Raw genomic sequence first — 24131 nt, 5'->3', positions numbered from 1 at the left:
GGGGGGGGGTTCCACCAGTAATAAAACCACTGCTGCTGGGTATCGCCTACCTCCCTGCAGGGTAAGTGGTTACAGTTTGATACAGGCTGTTGATTCCCCAGCAAAAAGGTTGTCAACAGGGACTCAACCCAAAGCCGTACACAGTTGTTCACAGGGGCACTAACCACATCCCCACAAGGCAGCAGCACCTCAACACTCAGCTGTCCCACGGTGGATGCATAGATAAACACAACATGGTCCATCCATGCAGTGGAATATTACTCAGCCATGAAAACAAAGGAAGCAGCCATGACAAATGCTATACTGTGGAAACGTGATACTAAGTGATAGAAGCCAGACACTAATGGCCACATCTTATATGACTCCACTGATGTGAAATAAACCATAACAAGCAACTCTAGAGACAGGAAGCTGATTGGTGGCTGCCAGGAGCTGAGGGAGCAAAGAGGGATAGCTCTTAGGGATGGGGTTTCCTTTTGGGGCAATGGAATATTCCAGAACTGGCAGAGTGGTGGTTGCACAACCCCACAAATGTACAGGTCAGGTATCCCTTCCCTGAAGTGCCTAGGGCTAGCACTGCTCTGGATTTGGAGCTTTATTCAGCTTTTAGAATTTTGCACATACTGGAGCTATGTGGGAATGGGACCCAGTCCAAATATGGAATTCATCTGTGTTTGCTACACACGTTGCACGCATGGCCTGAGAAAGACCTTGCCAACTCCGTTACTTCTAGGATCAGCCCACTTCGAGTCACGGAATAAAAATGTTCCGGAATCTGAAGAACCCTAGGAACAAACTAGTTCACTCCACATTTCATGTAGTAGGGAAGTGAGGAACAGAGGGGGAAGAAGGAGCACCGTGCAGAGACACTGCTGGGCAGCCTCTGGCGGTCGGAAACCTGGGCTTCCTGACAGTCAGACAGAGGGCGCCTTTTGGAGACAACGGGCACAATTTGCAGCAATGTTTAGGGGGCCCAGTCACTTTGAAATATGAAAACTGAAATGGCTGGGAAAGCAGAGGAATATTTTCAAAATGACTTTCTGACTCTGGGTAAACAGTAACCACATTTTTTTGCCTGTTGGAGGCCTGGTTTTTAATCACTCCACAAGCAGTTTTCATTTCTGTAGTAAAATTGCTTGTGGTTCTGTTTAATTTGTTTCTGCAGGAGCCGGCTTTGGCAAAGATCTCCGAGGAGCTGGCGGGCATTTTAGCACAGCACGCGCAGCCAGTCAATGAGAAACGGTTCCCAACGTGGAGGAAATTCCTCCAAACGTTTCTCAGTCAAGGTAAATAAGACTGTAAAGTTTCTATTGCGGATCAGTCTGCACAACCTTGGGTTGTAGTTGTGGGTCAACCCAAGGCCAGTTTCAATATTCCGCATCACCTGTGCTAGCTTAGAAAAGTGCTAACAGCTACAGCTTGCCTTGTTCTCTTTTCTAAGTTTTGCTTAAATATTTATCTTGCACTGAGCCGTGGAGTAAATAGGAACCAAGTGTTCCAAGGGTGGGAAGCATATCTCAAGATTCCAGGCTGGTTTTGCCCCAGACCTCTCCTGAGCAGTGGATCTGGACCTCATCTGGATCTTGAGCAAGGTTCTGAAATCCTCAGAGGCCCAGTTTCCTTGCTTATCTACCACACATGGTTGACGGCGGGGCAGTCAATGGAATCGAGATATGAAGGATTCTACCACAGGATCTGACACATAAAAAAGTCTTTAATAAATGTTAGTTTCCCCTTGCACATTCCAGAAGAGCAGAAATGGCCTCACTTCCAGCCAAGAAAGGTAGCATTTCCAAGTAAGGATCCAGGCTACGGTCTAGGTACGAAGCCAGCTGCTGTTCCTTCATCCTCCTCCTCCCCACCCTCATCTTGTAACAACTTTGGGAGGCCCAGGACCAAGGGGATGAACAGAGCAAATGGTGCTTATCCCCAGTCCACATCCGGGCATAACCACAAGAGGGCCTGGCCTTCCTGCCCCAGGCAGGGTAAGGCACGTGGGCACCTGTATGAATTGTGAGCAAGGGTTAGTATAACAAGCCAGAAAAGGTGTCATTCCACTCTACTCCCTGCTATCCAGTGATGATACAAGTAGTTCATTAGCACAAAACCTAATGATAAAATAATATTATGTCAAAGAATAACACTGGCTACCACTCAACAAAGATAATAGAACAGAGATGAGAATATACCGAGCACCCATAGAGCTTACTGTGTGCCAGGCGTTGTCCGAAGTGTACATATATTAACTTATTGAATCCTTGTAACAATTCTATGGGGTCATTACTAGTACATCTTAGTCGCTTTTCTGATTGCTGAGACACTCAGCGCTCACAATTTAACAGAGGGGAGGTTCATTGTGACTCACAGTGTCAGAGGGGTCAGTCCCTGGCATCGCTGACTGACTTCAAGGAGAACACAGCATGGTGGAGGAGCCTGGCCGAGGAAAGCTGCTCGCATCACTGGCAGCCAGGGAGCAGAGAGAGAAAGGAGGAGTCAGGCAGGGAGCTGTACTCTGCTGGGTCTGCCCTTAGTGACCCACCTCTAAAGCATAATATGGTATCGCTCTTGTTTGACAGAGTAGGAACCAGGGGGACAAAAGATGAACTCACCCCAAATCACTCTGCTCACATGTAGATGAGCCTATGAAAGACTAGCTCTGTGTTGCTGCAGGCGTCCTGGCCAGAGCCAACGGGCATATTACTCAAGGAAAATGACTTATCTCGTGTGTAAGAGAGGACCAGACCAGAAGGGGCAGGCTCACTGGCTTTGGAATACACTGGTTGGCCAGGGTGCGGCAGATGCCTTGTAAATGAATTATTTAAGCAAGGAACTAGATGTCAGACATCCAACAAGAGCACTGAAAAAAGGATTTTTGGGGGGTGAGGACTTGTGCTACATTACCCCAGTGTCTTCTCTAAAAGCATGTGATTCTACACATTTCTGTACATAGCCACAGACAGAAAAGCCAAAGTAAGAAAGTCAACCTCATGCTTATATGGAAAGAAGTACAACGCTTCCCCCCACCCCCAGAAAAGGTCAGGAATAAGGGATTCGCGCGTGTGTGGTACTGGGGACTGAATCCAGGGCCTTCGCACTGAGCTACACCCCCAGCCCTCTTTTTAATTTTTAATTTTAAGACTTGGGTCTTGATAAGTTGCTCAGTTGCCCAGGCTGGGTTCAAACTTGCGATCCTCTTGCCTCTGTCTTCCAGAGTGCCACCACGCCCAATAAAAACAAAGGTTTTTTTTCTTAAATCAAAAGAGTTAGATCTTCAGGGCCATCCAGGATAAGGTACTAGGGGATTTCCAGACCTTCTCGGGTCAGCTTGCAAACCCCGCCTCTAACCCACTTCTCATGATTCCCAGACACTGCCTCACCTGAGCTGAACAATCCCACGCTGAGGCTTCTTTCATCCTTATCTTTTACCTCGGCCGAGTGGTAAACACGGTGTTTACCGACGAACGACAGGACAGGGTTTGTTAGCACAATTTTAAAGGTGAAGAAAGTGAGGTTCAGAAAAGTAGGAAGTGACCTGGGCGGAATCACACAACAGAGAAGTGATGAATCAGACACCGTTAGATCCAACAGCGTTAGCTTGTCTTAAAATCTGGAGCTTGTAAGTAATAAACAGACTTCCTCGCTGGTGGGGGCACCTCTCACGGACCCTGACCCTAAGCTTATCAAGCCGCCAGCTTCCGCTGTTGCCTGTTCTCTCAAACGTGCTTCTGGCCACAAAATGTGCTACAGATTTGCTTTCTCCATTGTCATAGGATTATGTCAAAAGCTAGACATTGTTAAGGGGATTGATCACTCTGAAAGGAAAAAATTAACAGTGAAAAAATTATGGTCAGGATGCTGAGAAGACATACAAATAAGCTTCTTTGAAATAAAATATCTAAAGTAATCTGGTAAATAAATAAAAAAAAGAATAATGTGTTCTCACTGAAGCATTATCTTCCAAAACAGAGGTGACAGCTAAGGACACCAAGCTAACTAAATCAGAGATTCACAGGGCTTTTTGGTTTTGTGGGATTTTGTTACATTTAGCTCGCTAAAATCCAACAACTGGGACACAGGTACAGAACACACTAAGAGGGGCGTGGTGGTACACGGCTATATTCCCAGCACTCAGGAGGCTGAGGCAGGAGGATCGGTGCAAGTTCAAGGCCAGCCTGGGCTACAAATTGAGCTCAAGGCCAGCCTAAATTGCACTCTCAAACACACACACATACACACACACACACACACACACACACACACACACACACAAAGAATACACTAAGAACATTTAGAACTAACCAAGTAGATAGATAAGTTAGAAACTGAACGGGTACACTCCAAAAATAGTTTTCCTACTGAAATTTGACATTCATCGGGGCTATGTCTGACCAAATTTATAAACATTTAAGAAAAGTGCCTTTTGTTTGAAGTATCGGATGACTGCCTTTGATAATTGCTATAATCTCAGAACTTAACCATATATGCTATTCCAAGCCTATGGCTTGTCCCTACAGATAGAGGTCACCACCCGTCCCCAGAAAATTCATGAAATACAGGGCAAGTTTTTCTTAAGGCAGGTTCTAGAGGCCACCCTGTCTAGGAAGCACCTTGTTGTCTTTACTTTTAAATTAGGTGCTCTAACTCTTTCCACACAATACTTTAAACTATTTTCTACAAAAAGCATATCCACAGTAATATTTACAGGTTAGGCCTAAAAACAGAAACATCAAGGCTACATAATTTTGGTGGTCACCCCTGACCTAGCCCCAAAATTAGCCAGCAAAATGCTGTTTACTTTGTGATTTCTGGCATTCGGAACAAACGGTAAAGTATTAAGTTATAAAGCTCTCATGAGCAAGGAGGCAGGAGCCCTGTTCCCCAAACACTGCAGCACTTCCCGGCTCTATGCATTTGCAACTGGCTTTACATAGGAGCCCTTCAGCTAGCATAACAGCGTTCTCTATGCCTGTTAAAGCCCCAAACCTATCACACTTTAGAAAAGCAATGAAGTCAAACAGACAGGCCTGTTGGTCATCAAAGCACAAGCAGTGGACTATGCATAGTTTATTCCTCATAGGGATTAGGGATTCGTCCATAATCCTTAGGTCTGTCATTCGTGTAATGAGAGGGTGTAGCCATGGCATTTACAGTATCTTCATCATTATGATGAGAATCAAAACTACCATTCACTGAGCCCTACTAAATGGCAAGCATTGGGCTAAATATATAGTTTCTCTAAGGTTCACAACAACCTGGTGAGGTAGGTTTATTATGCCCATTTTACAGATGAAGAAAAAGAGGTTCAGCAGCTGAAAGCGCTTGCTCAAAGTCTCCCAAGATCTGCCAGGTGCAGGATCCGAGCCCAAGTCCATCTACCAAACCCTAAGCCGTTTCCTCCTGTTCTAAGTGGGAGCAATTCCTGTGAATGTGTCCTTCCATCCACTCCATGCTTTTCCCACCAGGGGGCGTGATTGAAGCCTTCCCGCCAACAGACAGTGTCACCAACCTGACAGTAGACATGCTCATCGAGCCCAATGGAGAGATCAAGGTGCTGTCAACAGGGGACCAGTTTCATGCCGAAGGCCCCTTCATTTGCTCTGGTACCACCGTGCCTCAGACCTCAGTGGATCCCCAAGTTCTCAGCTCCTTGTGCCTCCGAATTGGAAAGGCCTGCCAAGTGAGAGATGTGGTTGGTTACTTTTCTGTAGATTTGGTGACTTTTATTGACCCCAGGACCTTGGAACAGCAGGTAAGTTGAGTTGACGCCAGGAAAATATTAAATCGTGTAATGATTCATCCATGCAGCGGGCAATATGAATTCTAGAACACTCTGTGCTCGGATGCGCTGACTCTGAAAGTCTGCATCTATGCGGTCCTTGTCAACACCTGTGAGACCAGGTTATATGTCTAAAAATACAGAACCCAGGTCGTCTCACGCGGGTGTAGTTGGAGGATAAGTGGCTGAAGCTCATCCCACATAACCCTGCTGCCTGGACCTCTATTCTGTCCCTTAGTGCTAGGTCTGCCTCATACCGTGAAGCTATTTTACACATCCGGGGACTGAACCGTCGGAAACCTGTTCATAAACGGCAAATCCATCTCTAGAAAGGAGTGAAGACTCCTTGTTTCTGTTTCTTAGCAGTAGCGTATCAGCAATTTAAGTTACCAGTTTTTCCTTTTAAAAAGTGTGTTGGGAAACAGTTCAGAACTATAAGATCTAGGTAGTGAGGTGCCCCCAGCCTGCCTAAGAAATAAAGCGGCCCTGAGAGCACGATCAGTCCTGTGCTCTCTTTACCAAGGGTCCAGCCCTTCCTCCTCGCTTAGGACAGGCAAGAGCACCCGTGTTCTATCTGAGGGTCGGATTCCTTCCCATTTCATTATATTTCCCTGCAGTGGACAGACCCAGAAATAATATACGGCTTCCTTTTTGCATGTCTTAAGCATTTTAGAGATTGTACCATCCGTGTGAGATTTTTCATGGGCACACATATGGCCCTGATGTATGATATTCTGGATAAATAATTTCTAGCCAATTTTGCTTTGCTCTTCCTCACCAAAATGGTAACATTGGCATTCACAAGTACTCATGGGGCTCATTGTCTGAAATGTTCAGTCGCTCACCTTTTTGTATTGGGCGTCCAGGCCTCTGTCTGAAGGACTCAATGGACTTTTAGCCGCCCTCTGTCATCTCCTCTGGCTGTCAAGCAGGGTCAGTATACCATAGTTGTTCTATATTCCTTATCCTCAGTTCTACTGTTCTCCACTTCATTGGATGGCGGTTTCAAAGATGGCAGTTTCAAAGCAGGAGTTTATGTCTTGGGTAGTTTTGCAGTTGTCTTCCCAGGCTCTCCGTTGGTTTCGTAATCTGTTTTCCAACCCTCAGGCTGAAAGGAAAGGACAGACTGAAGGGCATTCGGAAATCTGCCTGGGGTGCAGGAGGACAGAAGAGTGGGCCCTGGAGAAAGAGCCAGGCGGCAGGAGAGCAGGAGGAGGACAGGCAGGGGAGGCTGCCTCTCCAAACGATAGTCTCGAGGAAAAAGCGTAAAATCCCTGGGTCCTGGACTTGTGCTTCTTCTCTCTTTGAGTTTGTTGTAGGGAGACTTGCACACAGCAGTGAAAGAGATCTTTACACAACTCTGGCTTTCCCCTGGGCTTATCACTTGTCTGGGCTTCTGGGAGAGAGGACCCACCCTACCCTGGGCTGGTCTCATGTACCTGCTCAGTTTCACTCTCCCTGAGTCCCTCTCTTTTTCTCTCTTGTCTGCCCATGTGGCCTCAGTGTCTTACTTATCACACTGGCCCTGCCACTGGGCCTTTGCACATGCTGCCCCCCTGGCTGAAAATCTCTTGCCTCTTCTTTTGACCTTGTAATTTCCCCTTCCTGACCATCATATTTCAACTCACTTGCTTAGGGAAGCCTTTCCTGATTTCCTTGATAAAGTCAAATTCCACTGTTTTACAGTCTCCTATTAACATGTGGCTCCTTCCTATCACTCACCCCAACTGCAGGTTTGAACGTGTTTATGTGATTATCCGGTCAATGCTGTCTCCTTCTGCAGTCTGTGAGCTCCCTGAGGGATGCACTGCGTCTCTTTTCGCTTCTCATCATATGCTTAGCACTTACCTTTGCCCCGTCACAAAGTAAGTGTTCGGTAAATGTTTGTTGAATGAATGAGGTGCTCCAGCCAATGTAGGGTAGTGTTTCTAAGGTGTTTGGAGAAGGACGGAAGACCCTGGTTGAATGAGTGAAACAGATCAATATGACCCCAGGATTCTCGGACTTTGTGCTCGGACTTCTCCTCGTCCCTTGCCATTAATACCTGTACACATGGCAGTCTGAATTATAGCTGCTAATAGAACACTGGAGGAAGTCCCAGGTGACCATGCCAAGGGACCACATCCGGTTAGCAAGGAAAGTAGTTTGTGCTCTGTATAGAATAGGTTGTTTGCAAATCACAGGCATGGTCTCTAGTCACTTTGTGAGTGATATTACCTCAGGAAGCACCTTGATTTATTTTCTAACTGGCATGCCTTGTGATGCCAGTGAAGAGCCTCTCTCTTTTGCCTGTTTAACAGACTTTTAAAAAATGTTACCTAGCAGGGTGTGGTGGCGCATGCCTGTAATCCCAGAGCTGGGGAGGCTGAGGCAGGAGGGTCGTTGCGAGTTCGAGACCAGCCTGGGCTACAAAGTGAGCTCAAGGCCAGCCTGAACTACATAGCGAGACCTTGTCTCAAAAAGACAAAAATAAATAAATAAATAAATAAATAAAATGTTACCTTATTTTACTCAGTATTTCTTTTTTACTTATGACGCACAACTTTTCGTGTTTGTTGGTGTATTTACCTCTATTCTTAATTGCCTCATGTCTATAGCCCCTTTTAAATTTGACTGTAATTAAATATTGATGTTTAGAAGCTCTTTGTATGTGAAGAACTCACTCTTCAGAAGCTCTTTGTATATAGTTTTACACCAGGAAATTCGTGGCAGTTTGTTACAGCAGCAACAGAAAATCAATTCAGAAGGGATTGCTATTTTGTACTTTCTGCATTTTCTTTTTTTAAATTTAATTTTTAGATTTTGTTCATGTGTTTATTTCCAGTGCTGGGATTGGGGCTCACAAAGCATGTACTCTACCACTGAGCTATATACCCTTAGTCCTGACATTCACATCTTCAGAAGTAACTATGTATTGTATTTCTAATCAGACAGAAATATGAATATCATCATGTTTGTATTGATGATGACAGTTTACAAAGTATTTTCATGTATATGATCTTATTCACTAATGAAAGTCATGCATTAGACATGAGACGCAGAGAACTGAGGTGACTTTTGCATTCAAATTCTTGCATGCCACCCCCGCCAGGGTCCGTAACTCACCGCGCTGGCGCAGCAGGAGAGAAGGCCAGGAGCCTAGAGAAAGTAGATACGTGAGAGTGGTGCGCAAGGACAGGCAGGTTGTGAGTCAGCTCTGGACGGGACGGTGGAAATTCCATCTAGACCCACGGAGGTGAGAGTGAGCTTTCAGGCAGCAGAATAGAACAGCTTGGGAAATGCAGGGTTTATGTATCGGGAGCCCCGGGTGGAACACAGGATCACTGGGGAATAAAAGGAAAAGGAACTGTGGAAGCCTGGCTCAAAATGGCCTTGGGACCGAGATTCCCGGGTCCTACAGATGGAGCTTTTCCAGGCAGGGTCCTGGGTGCTCGGGTGTGGATCCCGCCTGAGGATGAGGGGCAGAGCTCTGCCTCCTGACCTGGAGGTCCAGGCCTTAAAGGAACAGCAGCCAAACCATCATGGGTCCTGATGGGCAGTAGCTAGTGGGTCCCGGGAGGGGCAGGAAGTACCTACTAAAGGCTGCAGTTTGAGGAGGGACTGAGAAGCACCTTATTAACAAGGAGGCCCTACGCTGCCCCCTGCAGGTGCTGGGTGAATAGACAAGACGTGCTCTGTATGACATGTACCATGTCAACTACTTCACAACTATCATCCAGTGTCACTTTACATGCACATGGTTGTTTTCTACTCAGCTAGGCTCACAGGCATAAATACTGCCTCCACATATTTTGAAATCCTCTACAAAATGCACTAAGCCTTGCCTTTTTTTTTTTTTTTTTTTTTGCCTCTTTGAAATATTTAACACAATGACTATCCCATTAGGCCAGCCACTTGATTTTTATTTGTTGACTGATGGACTCTTGGAACTTTTAGATGATCCAGATCTATTGAGCTTATTTACTCACCTTTGGGTAACTATCAGTGAAACAAATATTTATTGAGCATCTATTATGTACCAGCCATTATGTTCGTGCTAGAAAAGCTGCAAGATGCTAGAGATGTGGAAGTACTGCCTTTAGGAAGTTCACAATCTAGCTGGGGAGACAAGGTTAAAAGAAGGAATTACTAGAACAGGCTTAAGTGACAACTACATAAAACATTAAAAGAGACATCGAAAAGGTAATGTCAGTTTAGCTACCAAACGGTTTGCCACTTGAATTCGGGTAAGAGAAACGGCACTTCTGTTTGGAACAGTCAAAAAGGGGTTTTACAGAATAGGTGGGATGTGAGTTGAAAGATGAGAACCTGAAGGATAAGAAAGAGGTGTATTCTAGCCGGGCGTGGTGGCACACACCTATCATCCCAGCAGTTGGGAGGCTGAGGCAGGAGGATCATTGTGAGTTCAAGGCCAACCTGGGCTACAAAGTCAGCTCAAGGCCAGCCTAAACTGCATTGCAAGACTCTGTCTCAAAAAAACAAAACAAAAAAAAGAGGTGTATTCTATGTGTAGAAAAGGTTGTAAAGGGTGGTGGTAGAAATACATATATATGGATAAAAATGATGATCCATAGCTTACAGGCATCATCTCTGCTTGTCTCGTGTAAATATGAACTTATATGACAATTCCTTTTCTTCATATAAAATTCTCTAAACAAAAAAAGGTTAGCAAAGATGCTTCTGTTGAAATTTTCAGAGGAAAAACTGCTTTATTTTTTGATAATTGTGAACATCTATTTTATGAACATTGACTGCTACTACTTTTAAAGGGGTGGAGGGTGGGGATATAACCTCTAAGAAAAAGGATTTAGAGGAAAAATGGCTGCAGGTGCCTGGTGATGGCCCTAAAGATGTAACATGGCCACAAAAGGAAATGAGAATCATCATCAATACAGATTATGAGGAAGATAAAAATGGAGCCACTAATGATCTATATTAACGCCTACTCCACGTGTTTGGAAGGGATCCGATGGGGGCATCAGAGCTAACTGGCCGTCAGCAGGCGGAGTCTGTCAGAAGAGGCGGGTAGCTGGGGGCGTGGCCTGGAAGGGTTTATCTCCTCGCCACGCTCCTCCCCTCTCCCTGCTTCCTGTCCTCCACGCCGTGAGCAGCCCTCCTCCGCCCGGCCCCTGTGCCATGCCTCCCTACCTTGGAGCCAGTGGACAGCGGGCTGAAACCTCTACACCTGTGAGCCGAAAAGAACTTCTCCTTTAATCAGTGGGTGTTAGGAGTGACTAAGACACCACGTATTCTGAAAACTTTTTTTTAACAATTTCTAAATACAGAATATCAGCCTAGATTAGAAAAAAGGTCTGAAAATACTTTCGCTGCTATAGTAAAAGTTTCCTGTCCCACTGTTCCACTGACCAATATGGTACTTTGGACAACTCGCTGGACCTGTCTAAGATTTGTGCTCTTGTTAACAAGTGGTGAATTTCTGCCTTCCTCACAGGATGTTCTGAGAGGCTGAGCAGATAGATAAAAGATACTGTTCTTATTAAATCAGATGGCATAACCACATGTAAATCTGTCACAGAGGCCCTCAGCAGGTTCTCAAACTGTGAGTGGAGTATGAATTGAATTAGCATTATTTTTAAAAGTCACTGAGCATTATCATCCTCTCAGAGTGATATATAAGCATCAAAAATGAATACATTTAATTCAGGGAATGGAAAAACCAAGGTCTATGGAAATATCGTAATTCCTTTTTGTTCATTTTTGTATACCCAGCATCTCATATCTTCCTAGTATATAATAGATGCTCAATAAATATTTATTAAATGAATGAATGAATACTTCTCTCTGAGTTCCCCTCTAGTACTCTCATTTGCAAAATCTCTGTATCTGTTTTCAAGATATATAAGGAATTCACCAAGGGAGCTCAATGAGATTTACTTTTTCTCTTTAGGGAAGGTATTTTATTTATATATAAGAAGGTTAACAGTGTATATCTAAATTAAATTTTAATAGGCCTTTGGTATAAACAGAAGTGCCTATTATTCAGTGTTTTTAAATGTTATAATAGGCACATTGTTAATCACAACTTAATACCTAGTAAAGAGAAAATAGATCCCAAAGGATTTAGAAACATTGGAGTAAAAGACTTGTCCCTCGAAAGGTCTGTATCTTTGTGTCAGTGAAATAAACCTGCAATATACAAATAATAATAATGATAATGGTAATGATGATGACTTTTACAATAAACACAAGGCCAGTGATGACAAATTTTACAGCGAAAATTACAATTCTCCTAAACAGTGAAAGTGCAGGTGAACTAGTAGCCAGGTTTGCCATGTATATATCTACTTGTGACGTCCTTAAATGTTTTCTTGAAACTGTAAACTTTGACATTCAGAAAGCTAGAACCCAGGTGTAGACCTCAACTCTGGGCTAGCTCATTCCTCTGTGTACATCCAGCGGTCCCACCCAGGACTCCCTCAGGGGCCTCTCTCATCATGGAGTTCCTCGCTTCCTATCAAAGAAACCAAGACATCCCTGCCGGGACTTTCCCTAACTTTAATCACCAAAAGCATTGCCAGGACAGGGAAATCTGTGCCCTTCCTCCTCCTCCTCCTCCTCCTGCCCTGTTCAGGAGGGGTCCCGTATCTGCAGGACCCAAGAGGGTGACAGGTAGGGAAAAAGGAAAAGACTTCCTGCTCATGCCAAGAAAGAACAGAAGATTCTCAACAGGCAAAGGCTTACAGCTCGCCCCGCCCCTAGCATCATGAGAACGGACCCAGAAGTCTTCCTACCTCCAGCTGTCCACTGTGGTCAAGATTTTTGTGTGATAAAATTTCCCTTTCAAAACTGTCCTTTTCCAGCCCCCTAGCTTTACTAACATAGAAATGACAAGTAAAAATGGTATGTAGGGAACGTAGTTGCTAGCGTGCTTGTCTAGAATACTAGAGGCCTGGGGTTCATCCCTAGCGCCTAAAAACAAACCAAAAACAAGTGTGTATTTGAGACATGCAGTATTGTATCTTGGTATACATATACGTTGTAAAGTAATTAACAATCAAGCTAACATACCCATCATCTCAGGTAGGTGCCTCGTTTTATGTGCAGAATCTACTTTCTTAGCAAATTTCATTTGCAGAGTGCATGATCAACTCTAGTCATCAAGTATATTTGATCTCCAGAACTTACTCATCTTACAACTGAAAGTTTGTGTCCTTTAGCAGTTCCTGTTTCTCCTACCTCCTGACCCCTGGCAATCACCTTTCTACTTTCTGTAAGTTTCATTGATTTTACTTTATTTTAATTTTTTGGATGGTAACACCCAGACATGGATGTGTCTGCTTTACTTCTTACCGGGTGCAGTGGTGCACACCTGTAATCCCAGCACTTGGGAAGCTGAGGCAGGAGGATCACTGTGAGTTTGAGGGAGCCTGGGCTCCACAGTGGGTTCAAAGCCAGCCTGAACTACACAGCGAGACCCGGTCTCAAATACATAAATAAAATTGAAACAACAACAACAGCAACACACCACAGAGATGCCTGCTTGATTTCTTAGTATGTGATTGAGTTCTCAGGCTCACAACATCAAATAGTCTAATTACCAACCAATTTTGTACCTCTGAACTATAAATCAGCAATCCATTTCAGCAAGGAACAACAGTGTCGACAGCTTACATGAGACTATGTGCTACTTTCTGCATTTGGCTTATTTCATTTAGCATCATGTCCTCCAGGTTCACACAAGTCACAAGTAGCAGGATTTCTCTCTTCTTAAAGGATGAATAAGAGTCCATTGTGTGCGTGTATGCATGTGTGTGTGTGTGTGTGTGTGTGTGTGTGTGTAATTGCTGGATCTTACAGTAGTTACATTCTTAATTTTTGGAGGAAGCTCCATGCTCTTTTCTGTGATGGCTACACTGGTTTATACCCAGGAAACAATGTACACACCCTCACCAGCACTTATTCATCTCCAAAGCAGAAATGCATGGTGGAAGGACAAGGCAGAGGAAAGCTGCCCAAGCCGGGGCAGCCAGGAAATAGACAGAAAAAGAAAAAGGAGGAGCCGGGGACGAGAATGCACTCTGAGGATGTGCCCCAGACCCAGCCGCCAGCCAGGGCCGCTTCCTAACGGCACACTCGGCCGTGATCTCATTCCTGGATGAACCCGCTGAGGAGTACAGCACCCCAGGACCCAGTCACTCTCTAAAAGCGCGCCTCTGAATGCATGAGCCTTCTGGGGGGCATTTTAGACCTGAACTACAACAGCTTGTTTGTCGCTGTTGACTTGTATGAGCTTTGTAAAATTGTCCTTCGCAATGTTTTAACTTGTTTTTTCTTTTTCCTGTACCATAATGTTTGAGTGACAGTGTATAGGGTAATTCGCTCTCACCCTTCCTTATTCCTTACGGTCAGATGGAACTGTCTGCCACCCCTCCCCCGCGACACCAACTGCTCGCTCTCACTGACCCTGCCCACCAGACTTTCCAGAACTGTGAGCTGTGTGCCTCTGTGTTCAGTAAACTCCTTCTCACCCCACTTCCCACATACCACCTTCGTCCCTACAACTTAATGTTTCTTTCTTTTTTTAACTTCCCATCCTTTGAAATGTGTTTCAAAATCCAGCTCCACTTGGAATCTATATTAATTAATCCTCCTTCAACTGCCATGACATCCTCTAGCCTCTCAGATGGTCAGATTATCAATGATATTATCAATTTTTGTTGAAATTTTATCATCTTCCAGGCACTGTTACGTATTTTTTTTTTTTTTTTTTTTGGTTTTTCTCCAGTACCGGGAACCGAACTCACGACCTTGCACTTGCCAGGCAGGCACTTTTGCCGCTGAGCTAAATCCCCAGCCCCTTGTTACGTATTTCACATGTGATAACCCTAACCCTCGCACCGTAAGAAGTGGGTATTATCATACCTAATGTCCAAAGGAGGAAACTGAAGATGCAATGACATACTCAAGGTCACACGGCTTTCGAGCAGCCTACCAGGGTTCCCACCATGCCATGTCTAGGTGCCAAGCTGCGATCTTTAACGGCAAACACTGTGTAGTACAGTGGATTGACGGTGAATTCCTTTGAAAATGTTCCTCCTTCTCCTCCACCATCACCAGAGAAAATGTATGTTCTCTTGTATTTCCTCAATCTGCTTGTTGAATTGAGTTGAACAGCTTAAAGCCAGAAAACACATCTTCTATTTTTTTAATATATTCCATCCTTGTGCTCAGCACATAAGGTAATCATTAAATGTTAATGACTAAGCGAAATGGAGTAAAATCAGTGTTGTGGTAGCCATTTTTAAGCTGTAAGAGTTTAAATGTGCAGCCCATATACAACACCACAGCTGGGAGCGCCATATTGCCATTAAGCCAGAAGGTGGATTCACGGGATGGGAACATTGAAAACAGACACTACAAGAATGGTTAAGTCAGTTTTCCAAACCACTTTCTACAAGTAGCTGCTGCTTTTTCCCCCCAATAATAATTTTACAATGATTAGCCTGCTAGGTGAGAAGTCCCAGGCAAACACCTAATGCGAGAGAAGTTTAGAATAAGCACAAAAATACTGGGGATGTGGACAACAGGTGGAATCATTTTCATCTAGCTAGTCAAAAATGGAAGAGCGCCTGCCTGGCAAGCTCAAGGTCTTGAGTTCGATCCCCAGTACCGCAAAAAAAAAAAAAAAAAAAGGAAGAGAGCTGCTATCCAGATTTCCATATGGGCTTTATCTTTCAGGATAAATATCTCTGGCCTGAAAATTAATGAAAAGCAGTCTCACATTCCAACACACAGAGATACCAAAAGTGTGTATTTGGTGAGGAGTGGTGTCTTAGGCTACCAGCTTCTGTCTCCTTTGCTTGCTTTGCTCATAGCACAAAATTTCCTACTTTTTGCCAAAATCTTACTATGTAGCTTTTTAACTTAATTAAATATATAGGCAATTACTGACACCATCTGTCTTTGCAGAAAAAGAACACAAAGTGACACAAAAGAGTAGAATTCTGAAGGGGATCTTTTAACAAATAAAATCTTCCAGCTCCACTGGAATAATATTTATTTTTAGGAACCCTTCTGTCACTTGAAATTGCTTTTTTTAGAAATAATGAACTTATTATTCTATACTTAAAGTGTGGTGGCATTGAAACGATGTTTTTATAAGAAAATATTAGGTAATCCGTTGCTTTTTCAGTAAAACAAAAACTTAAACATGTCGTTGAACATCTGTTACCAGTACAGTCTAACACAGCACTTAAAATCCTTTAAAATCCCTGAAAACCCTTATAAAGTTACATGAATCTTTTGCATAAATAGAACTGTTTTAACAATATGCATATTCCTCCAAACATGTACTTCACTTTCTTAAATGTAAGATTCATGGTGTTCTCCGTCGTTCCAAATTCCCGCTTCATGAGGGAGCCAGCCTTCCCCCAACTTACCATGTTCCCAGCCCATCACGGAGTGCTGGCCTTATTTACATCTGGTTTCTCATCTTTTTAGATTTCTCTACTAATCCCATAACATGAAAATGATATTAAACCAACCCACTGAAGTTCGATTAGCCAGCATTAGGTGCCAGTACCAAATACAAATACAAATAAACTAACAAAGTTCACTTCCCACTCCTGCTATCAGGAGAATGTAAGCAGGGAATAGAGGGGAAACATGGAACTTTCCTGAAACCCACAGTGCCTGGCAAGGAGGCAGCTGTGTCCTCCGCAACTCCTCCTGGGCTGGGAGAGCACGTTTTGAATCTCATGCAGCAGCAACAAAATTCCTGATCCTCTGCAAAGAAAAATGTGCAGGACGAAGGGTTATTTTCTAAAGGGCTCAAGATAAGGCTATTTTTCAAAGGAAGAGCGCTATAAAACTTCCGTTAACATTAAAGCTACATGGTGTACTAAAGAATATGCCACACTGGATCTTTTGGGGAAACAAAAAACTCAATGTACATATTCTGGATTTTTTAAAAAGTGAAGAAAGTAATTTCACAATTTTTTTCCTAAAAAATTATCTCAAAGACTCTGTAAAATGCCTGGCACATACAAGCAGAGCTAAAACTAAGGATTTACACTTCCCTGCCGTGAGTTAAGAGCCTTCTTAGCGTACCCTCCTGAGAGGAAGCTATATATTGAGAAACAATGCATTGAAGCTTAGAAGAAGAGTCGGAAGAGAAAGGGCACAGGAAGAGGGAGGGAGAAACACCTTCCTTGACGCTGTTCCTTTCACTCATTAGAAATGGAATCTAGGGACAGCTGGCATCCGAGGGGCCACCAGTTCAAGGCAGCCCTGGGGGTGAGCTCAGCAGGCAGAACCTAACGCCGTGTCAGCCAAGTAGGGGGCCAGGACTGAGCAAGGTGATTTGCAGTCAGTGGCTACTCAAATGGAATTTTCCCCAGGGCCCTCATGCTCCACCCATGCTCCAGTATTTTCTTAGACTCCTTATGCTTCCATTTTCACTTTTATGAGATGAGGACACCCATGCCCAGCTCACTGGGCCGGTGTGAGGATGACAGGAGAAAATACTGACCACAGTGCCTTGTGCTTAACAGACCCTGAGAACATACTCATTTCCCCTCCTCTTCCTCTTCCACATCTCCCTCCCACAGCCTGCCGCATACGCAGCTTCCAGAATATCACTGTTGTCCAGAAGATGACAAAGTGCCTCAACAGGGTGCGGGATCAAACACCAGAGTCTCCAGGCAACCAGGGCAACACTGTGGAATCCAGATGGACCCCCAGATAACTGAATCCCAAAACTCCATTATGATAAGCACACGTCACCTGGGTCCCACTCTGTCCTCTCCCATCACCAAATTAGTGAGGACTGCTTAGACTATTGTATTAACTTGGTGGGGAAGAGGCAGGGCCCACAGAACACAGCTGAGGGGCTGGGAGCTGCGGAGATGAACAAAAAGTGGAGGGACGCAAGAGGCCAGCTTTGCTTTATCATGAGCCCGCCAGCCTGGCCAGCCCTGCCTCTGTCTGGATTTCACCATGCTCAGCCCGCTCCGTCCGGGAGCTGACACACAATGGAAGTCCACAGTGGGAAACCCACACATAGAAGTGAAAACTGCCTCTAGAAAAGCATCACCGTGTCCTTAGAGCTCACTCAGTCTTTTGAGGTTATGCACATCACAGTATGCTAACGTATTACCCCTTCCGACTCACGCTGCTCATGAAGTCCCATGTATTGACCCTTGTGCTGGGCATTTGTTTGCTTTAGTGCACATAGCAGATCTTTGTTAGCAGCATATGACAAGCTTTTCACAGTTTTGGATGAAGGTCTAGTATACATTCAGAAGGCAGTTTTGGAGGTGGTTTATTACAGGCTTCTACCGTCAGTTACTATGTACACACTCAACTAGATTCAAACACTGGGCCTTAAAAACTGTGTAGGGCTCCAGCCTGGGTTGCAGGGATAGCTTTACTGAGATACTGTATGCTGTATAATTCACCTTTTGAAAGTGCACACTGCAGTAGTTTTTAGTGTATTCACAGACTCGTGCAACCATCATAATTATGTACTTTCACGGCATTTCTCTCATTCTAAAAAGAAATGTGCTACCCATTAGAAGTCACTCACCCTTCCTCCTTCCCCTCAACCACTGAAAACCATTTTCCATCTCAATGGATTTCCCTTTGAGCATTTCATATAAATGGGATCAAACAGTAGGTGGTCTTCTGTGACTTTTCTTCCATTCACAATATTTTCAAGGTTCAGTCATGTTGTAGCGTATATCAGTTGTGTCAATCGTTGCTTTTATGGCTAAATAATATTCCATTGTATGGTCATATCACATTTTATTTATGCATCCATTGATGGATATTTAGGTTGCCTCCACTTTTTATTTTTTTATTTTATTTTATTTTTTTTTTTGGTTTTTCTCCGGTACCGGGAATCGAACTCACGACCTTGCGCCTGCCAGGCAGGCGCTTTGCCGCTGAGCTAAATCCCCAGCCCCCTGCCTCCACTTTTTGACTGTTAAGAATAATGTTGCAGGGGCCAGAGATTTAGCTCAGTGGCACAATGCCTGCCTGGCAAGTGTAAGGTCCTGTGTTCGAATCCTGGTACCCCCCACAAAAAAAGAATGATGTTGCAGGGAACATTCATATACAAGTTTTTAAGTGAACGTGCAAAGCCTTGTTCCTACGACCTAAAGAGACTGGACTAGACTAGCTTCAAGGCCATAGTTTTATAATGCTTCTTCTGACCTACATGTTCTGCAACCAAGGTTATTTTCTGTACAAGGTTCTGGTTTATTGTAGCTGTCAAGGAGGCTGGAAAAGAATAGAAAAAAAAAAAAGAGAAAAGAAAAGTCGGCTAGCAAGTCATTGCACATATGGGGCTGGTGCTACATGCCCATCCTCACCATGAGAGGTCGCCACTTGGCTGAAAGAGTCCTCCACATCTCAAGGACTGTGCCCAAGGAGCCCTCCCTGCTGGAAGCTCCCCAACAAGAGCCCTTCTGCTTTGAAAATCGACAAAGCCTTTTAGAGATCATTTGGAGCAGCACTAAAGGAGCACTTCTCAGTGAAGCAAATCATTCACCAGGCCTGACGTTTACAGCATGAAAATTAAAGCAGAACCACACACAGTATGGGATTACTGTCTTGAATTGCTGTGGAAGAAATGCACGCAATTACTGGTCCTGGAAAGCTAATGGGGTTATAAAAAGTGGGTTTTCATGCTTATTGGAGTTTAGTGTTTAATGTCAAAATGAGAAGGAAATACTTAGAGAAAAAAAAAAAGAAGTGTATAACTCCATGTCCTAGGAATATAAATAATATCAGATAGGACGTCAGTCTTAAAAATAACAGAAGAATGAGCATGTGTTTAAAGAGGCAGCAGAGGAAACTTGGAAAAAGAAACAGAGAAGGCAGGGATGGGTTAAAAGGTGTGGGAGTGCGCACGTTGGCAGAATATATACTAAAAAAAGATTTGTGGGGTTTTGGTTTTGTTTTTATCCAAGGTGAAAAATACAAGTGTGGCTACTGCTGACGCAGGTTTAAATTGCAAGATTTTCATTTTGGATACCCAAGTTCATTTTGAACATAGTTTTGACACATTCGGAAAGAATTTCCAAAGTGACAGAGAAGCCCCTGGCGTCACACTTAAAAGTAGTATTTAAATACTGGTAATAAGGTGTCATAGAAAGAGCAGGACCAGGATCGGGAACTCAGACTTTGATCCCCATTCTCCCCCTAATTGTGGGATGTGAGCAAATCTGTCCACCTCTCAGAATCCTTGTCCATAAAAGGAAGAAATGGGGATGATGCAGGTCTTTCGAAGCCTTCTGGGACAGGGCTGTTTAAGACCTCTCTGGGTATTTTCAGTTTTGGAGATTTCACCTGCTCTACATCCCATGAAACATACCAACATCACCCTCATGGTCTATGATTTAGACATAACTACATAAGAGTTGTATTGCCCTTAACTGACACGTTCCATTTTGTGGGTATTTTTAAAGTATTTACTGTTATTTTTACAGTTTCCATATTTGGAAGCCAGTTACTTTTTAAAATCAAAACATTCTGAAGGCCTTTGAAAAATGTCACTTTGGCATGCTGTCCCTACCTGCCCCTGAGTGCTAAATGGCAGGGCCCTGGTTTGTTTTATTTTTTGTTTTGTGTGTGTGTGTGTGTGTGTGTGTGTGTGTGTGTGTGTGAGTGTGTTTTCTGTGTCTTGGTTTGATTTGGTTTTTGCTACCTTTGACCCTGCAGATTTCAAAAAACCAATACAAGGCAGTGTCCAGGAAAGCTAGTACAGAGACAGATGTTCTAGTTACTCAGAGATGGGCACGTGGAGCTATGATTTACGTCATGCCCAAAAGGAGAAACAGTACTAATAGAAGCAGAGGGAAAGGTTTCCAAGATGAATCCTGGGAGTGGCTACTGCTGACCAGGGGACTGCCCGCTACGATGGCAAACAGCCCTTCTCACCCTCTACAAACCCGGGCTATCCCAGCAGCAGCCACTAGGTGGCAACAGGCCAAGAGGCTGCTGTCTCCTCTGCCTACTGATTTTTTTTAATGTCAGGCAAACAACTTTTACTATCATAGTCATATTAATATTTCACTCATTGAAAATTCTCACAGTGCAGCATACCCATTGCTTTAGCACTGAGAATTACGTGTGTGTACCACAGTGGAGAGCTCAAAGCTACCTGGCGTTTCAGTGATCCCAGTGGGGAAAAGACGTGTTCTAGGAACTGCCCGGGGAAAGCATGTTCTAATGGATCCTGGAGTCTGTCTCTGCTCCCCACCTCTGAGAAGCAGACAAGAATACCAGAGTCAAAGGCCAACAAGTAGTTCTGCTGCCCCGACGGCTCCTGGCAGGCAGATGGTGTTGCTGAGACAGATGGGAAGAAGGATCAGAGCCTAAACAGTGCTCTACAGTAACAGTCTCTCACAGTTTCCTACCGTCGCTGAACCCTCTCAACAGCCCTTAAAGACACATGCCTCAGCCTCTTGCTAGCAGACAGAGAAACAGGCCCAGAGATGGAAGTGTCTTAAGACCACGTAGGTTGCAATGTCAAGGCCAGCATTCCCAGCCCTGTAACTCTGGTCCAGGGGGTCTTTCCAATTCAAAGAAACCACCCACCTCCCTCTCTGGTCCCCATTTCCCTCACGCTGCTGGCATTTCTTCCCCTTTACCCAGCTACCCTCATCCTTCTCAACTTTATTTCACCCTGGCCTAACCACAGTGAGAAGCGCATGTCCCCAGGGAACTCCCCGTCCTATAGATCTCAGCGCTCCCCAACCTGGGAGAGTCTGCAGCCTCGGGCCTGAAAGTGAACGTGACAGCAGAGGAAAGGGTGCCTTCCTACCAGGGGCAGAGTCTGCTTCAAACCTGCAGCCAGCCCAGCCCAAGCTCCCCCTTATGCAGCTGAAAAGGAGAAACGTTCCTGAGCTCTCAACCCACCCTCCTGAACACTGTTCCAAAAAGGCATCTAGGGGCTGGGGATTTCGCTCACCGGCAAAGCGCCTGCCTGGCAAGCGCAAGGTCGTGAGTTCGGTTCCCGGTACCAGAGAAAAACCAAAAAAAAAAAAAAAAACATCTGACATGTCACACACTCAAAACTGAATTTTAATTTTTTATTATTTTATTTTATTTTGGTACTAGAGATTGAACCCAAGGTCTTTTGCACTGAACTACACACCAAGCCCTTCTACTTCTTTTTTTTTTTTTTTTAATTTTGACACAAGGTCTTGATAAGTCACTAAGTTGCCCAGGCTGAGCCTGAACTTGCAGTCCTCCTGCCTCAGCCTCCCAGAGTCCTGCCTCACACTCTAGCTAGCAGAAAAGGAAACAGGTCCAGAGATGGAAGAATATATTTTAAGACCACTTAAGTGTCTTGAGCCTCCCAGAGTCCTCCCAGAGTCCTGGGATTACAGGTGGGTAACACCAGACCCAGATCCAAACCTAAAATATTGATTTTACCTCTAAATCATTCCTCTAGCTGTCTGTTCCACTCAGGAATGATAACTCCATTCTTCTACTTTCTGCAGGGCAAAGGTTGCAGTGACATCTCTGATGCCTCCCTTTGCCTCCCATCCCACAGCTAACTCATGGCTAACCCCTTGGGGTTGAAAGGATCTATAACACGACCACTTCTCCCACCCACTCCTTTACCGTACAGCCTGGTCAGTAGCATCTCTCACCCACAGTACAGCAGTGTCTTCCTAAATGAACCCTATCCTTGCCCTCATGGTCTCGTCTCATTTCTTCTCATTAATTAGATTATACCACCCCTCTGCTCAGTACCCTCCAATGAGTTCCCTCCCGCCACAGCTGAATGTAGGAAGTAAGCCCGTGGCATTGTGCTTTGCCAAGCCAGAAATACAGAGGGAACCTTAGCCTGTCCGTGGCTGAATTATCCAACAACTGGAGAAGGTGGGCATACAACCTGGCTTGCACAGCCTAGCCATTGCTATAGGAATCCACAAAAAGAATCAAGAGGGCCAATAGATACCACCTCTGTGGTGGGTGAATTCTCAGCCCTGCATCTCTCAAAACTGGCTTAGGTGGAGAGTAAGTCTTTTAAATTTTTTTCCAGAAAGTGGCAAATCTTTACAAGTCCCCGTTAGTCTCATAGGCACATCTGGAAGCAATGGAGTCCACCTGGACTATTATCTTCAGCTATTCATCAAGGAAAATGGGGCCTAGTGAGGTGACTGGCTGTGGATCACAAATATCTGCCTCAGGCCTTTAGCAAGTCACTTATTCTATCTGAAGCCTCAAGTGCTTCTCCTTACAAAAAGAGAAGAAAAATCATGAAATTAGTCTGCAAAACATCTATGAGCTCTTAAAGTTCTAAAAGTCTGATTCTTCATTAAATATCACTGATCTATAAATCAGTCCCTCAGGGCCATACCCACCTTGATGTCCTTAAGAGGAGGGTGGCAAGAGACAAGACTAAATCCTTTGCTGCAGAACTTTGCTTGCACCGGGAAGCAGGCTGCGGGCTCCTGGGAAGCCGAGTGGCAGGGAGCACCGGCCTTTGGGCGGGACCCTAGCCAAGCAGGCGCCCGGGAGGTGGGCTGACTGCACATGGGAAGCTGTGCAGCTGTGCATGCTGGCACGTGCTGGCCCCCAAACCAACCACCACCACGAGGTCGAGAACTATCATGGCACAGAGAAGCAATGACACAATTGGCCCGCCACGCTCTGGCTGCAGAGGCCCGCCCAGGGATGTGCCTGAGTCATCCTGACATGGAGAAACCCTTGGGAATACATGCCACACAGTGGATTGCTCTTGCTCCTGCCATTGAGAACAGAAAGGTCCAGAGTCAGCAGAGGAGCAGCTGCTGAACAAGGACTCAGAGAACACGAGAATACAGACTACGCCCAAAGACTCAGAGGTCTAGTTGACTGAGTTCACGAGAGCCATTTGGAAGCTGGAAACCAGGAGGACCTTACGCAAAACCTGGGGGGACTCCCTGGAAGCCATTCTTCCCCTGACAGTACAGGCTGTGGTGGAGGAGCACGTGCAGCTCTGGAGAGGTCTTCACTGAGATTCCTGCTGCCTGTGGTGACGGTTGGGGAGAGGACACTAAGTGGTTGAGGAGTCCCAATGCGCTGAGAGGCTGGAGAGGAAAAGCTACAAAAAATGGCTTTCGCCCCAGATGGCTCACTTGAGATGTTAGTAAGAATTGCCTCCTCAGTGTTCTATAGCCATGACGAGGAGGAAGCCAAGGAGAGAAAACAAAGATACCAAGAAAAAGCAGCTGCTTTTGCTGCAGCACTGAGAGAAACAGACCCTAAGTCTGATTCTTGGGGCCCCAAGAAGAACTTGACGACTACATTCATCTGCTACCACTGTTAAAAGCCAGGCCACCTCAAGAGGAACTGCCCTAAGAGGCCCCATGGGCCATGCCCTGACTGCAAAGGT

The 24131-nt window shown here is 44.8% G+C and overlaps 1 protein-coding gene across 2 annotated transcripts in view; it reads left to right on the top strand.

Annotated features, from left to right (window-relative positions):
• The window catches only part of Iqch (IQ motif containing H), a 198621-nt gene that overhangs the window by 136492 nt on the left and 37998 nt on the right, over positions 1–24131 (top strand). For both annotated transcript variants that reach the window (XM_013518930.1, XM_013518931.1), the window contains exons 16-17: positions 1166–1286; positions 5463–5749. In XM_013518930.1, the coding sequence (XP_013374384.1) occupies positions 1166–1286; positions 5463–5749 (408 nt within the window). The remainder of the gene's footprint in view (positions 1–1165; positions 1287–5462; positions 5750–24131) is intronic.

The sequence above is a fragment of the Chinchilla lanigera genome, unplaced genomic scaffold (assembly GCF_000276665.1).
Source record: "Chinchilla lanigera isolate Chin_1 unplaced genomic scaffold, ChiLan1.0 scaffold00049, whole genome shotgun sequence".
Taxonomy (NCBI): Eukaryota; Metazoa; Chordata; class Mammalia; order Rodentia; family Chinchillidae; genus Chinchilla; species Chinchilla lanigera.
This window is presented reverse-complemented; position numbering and strand designations above follow the sequence as displayed.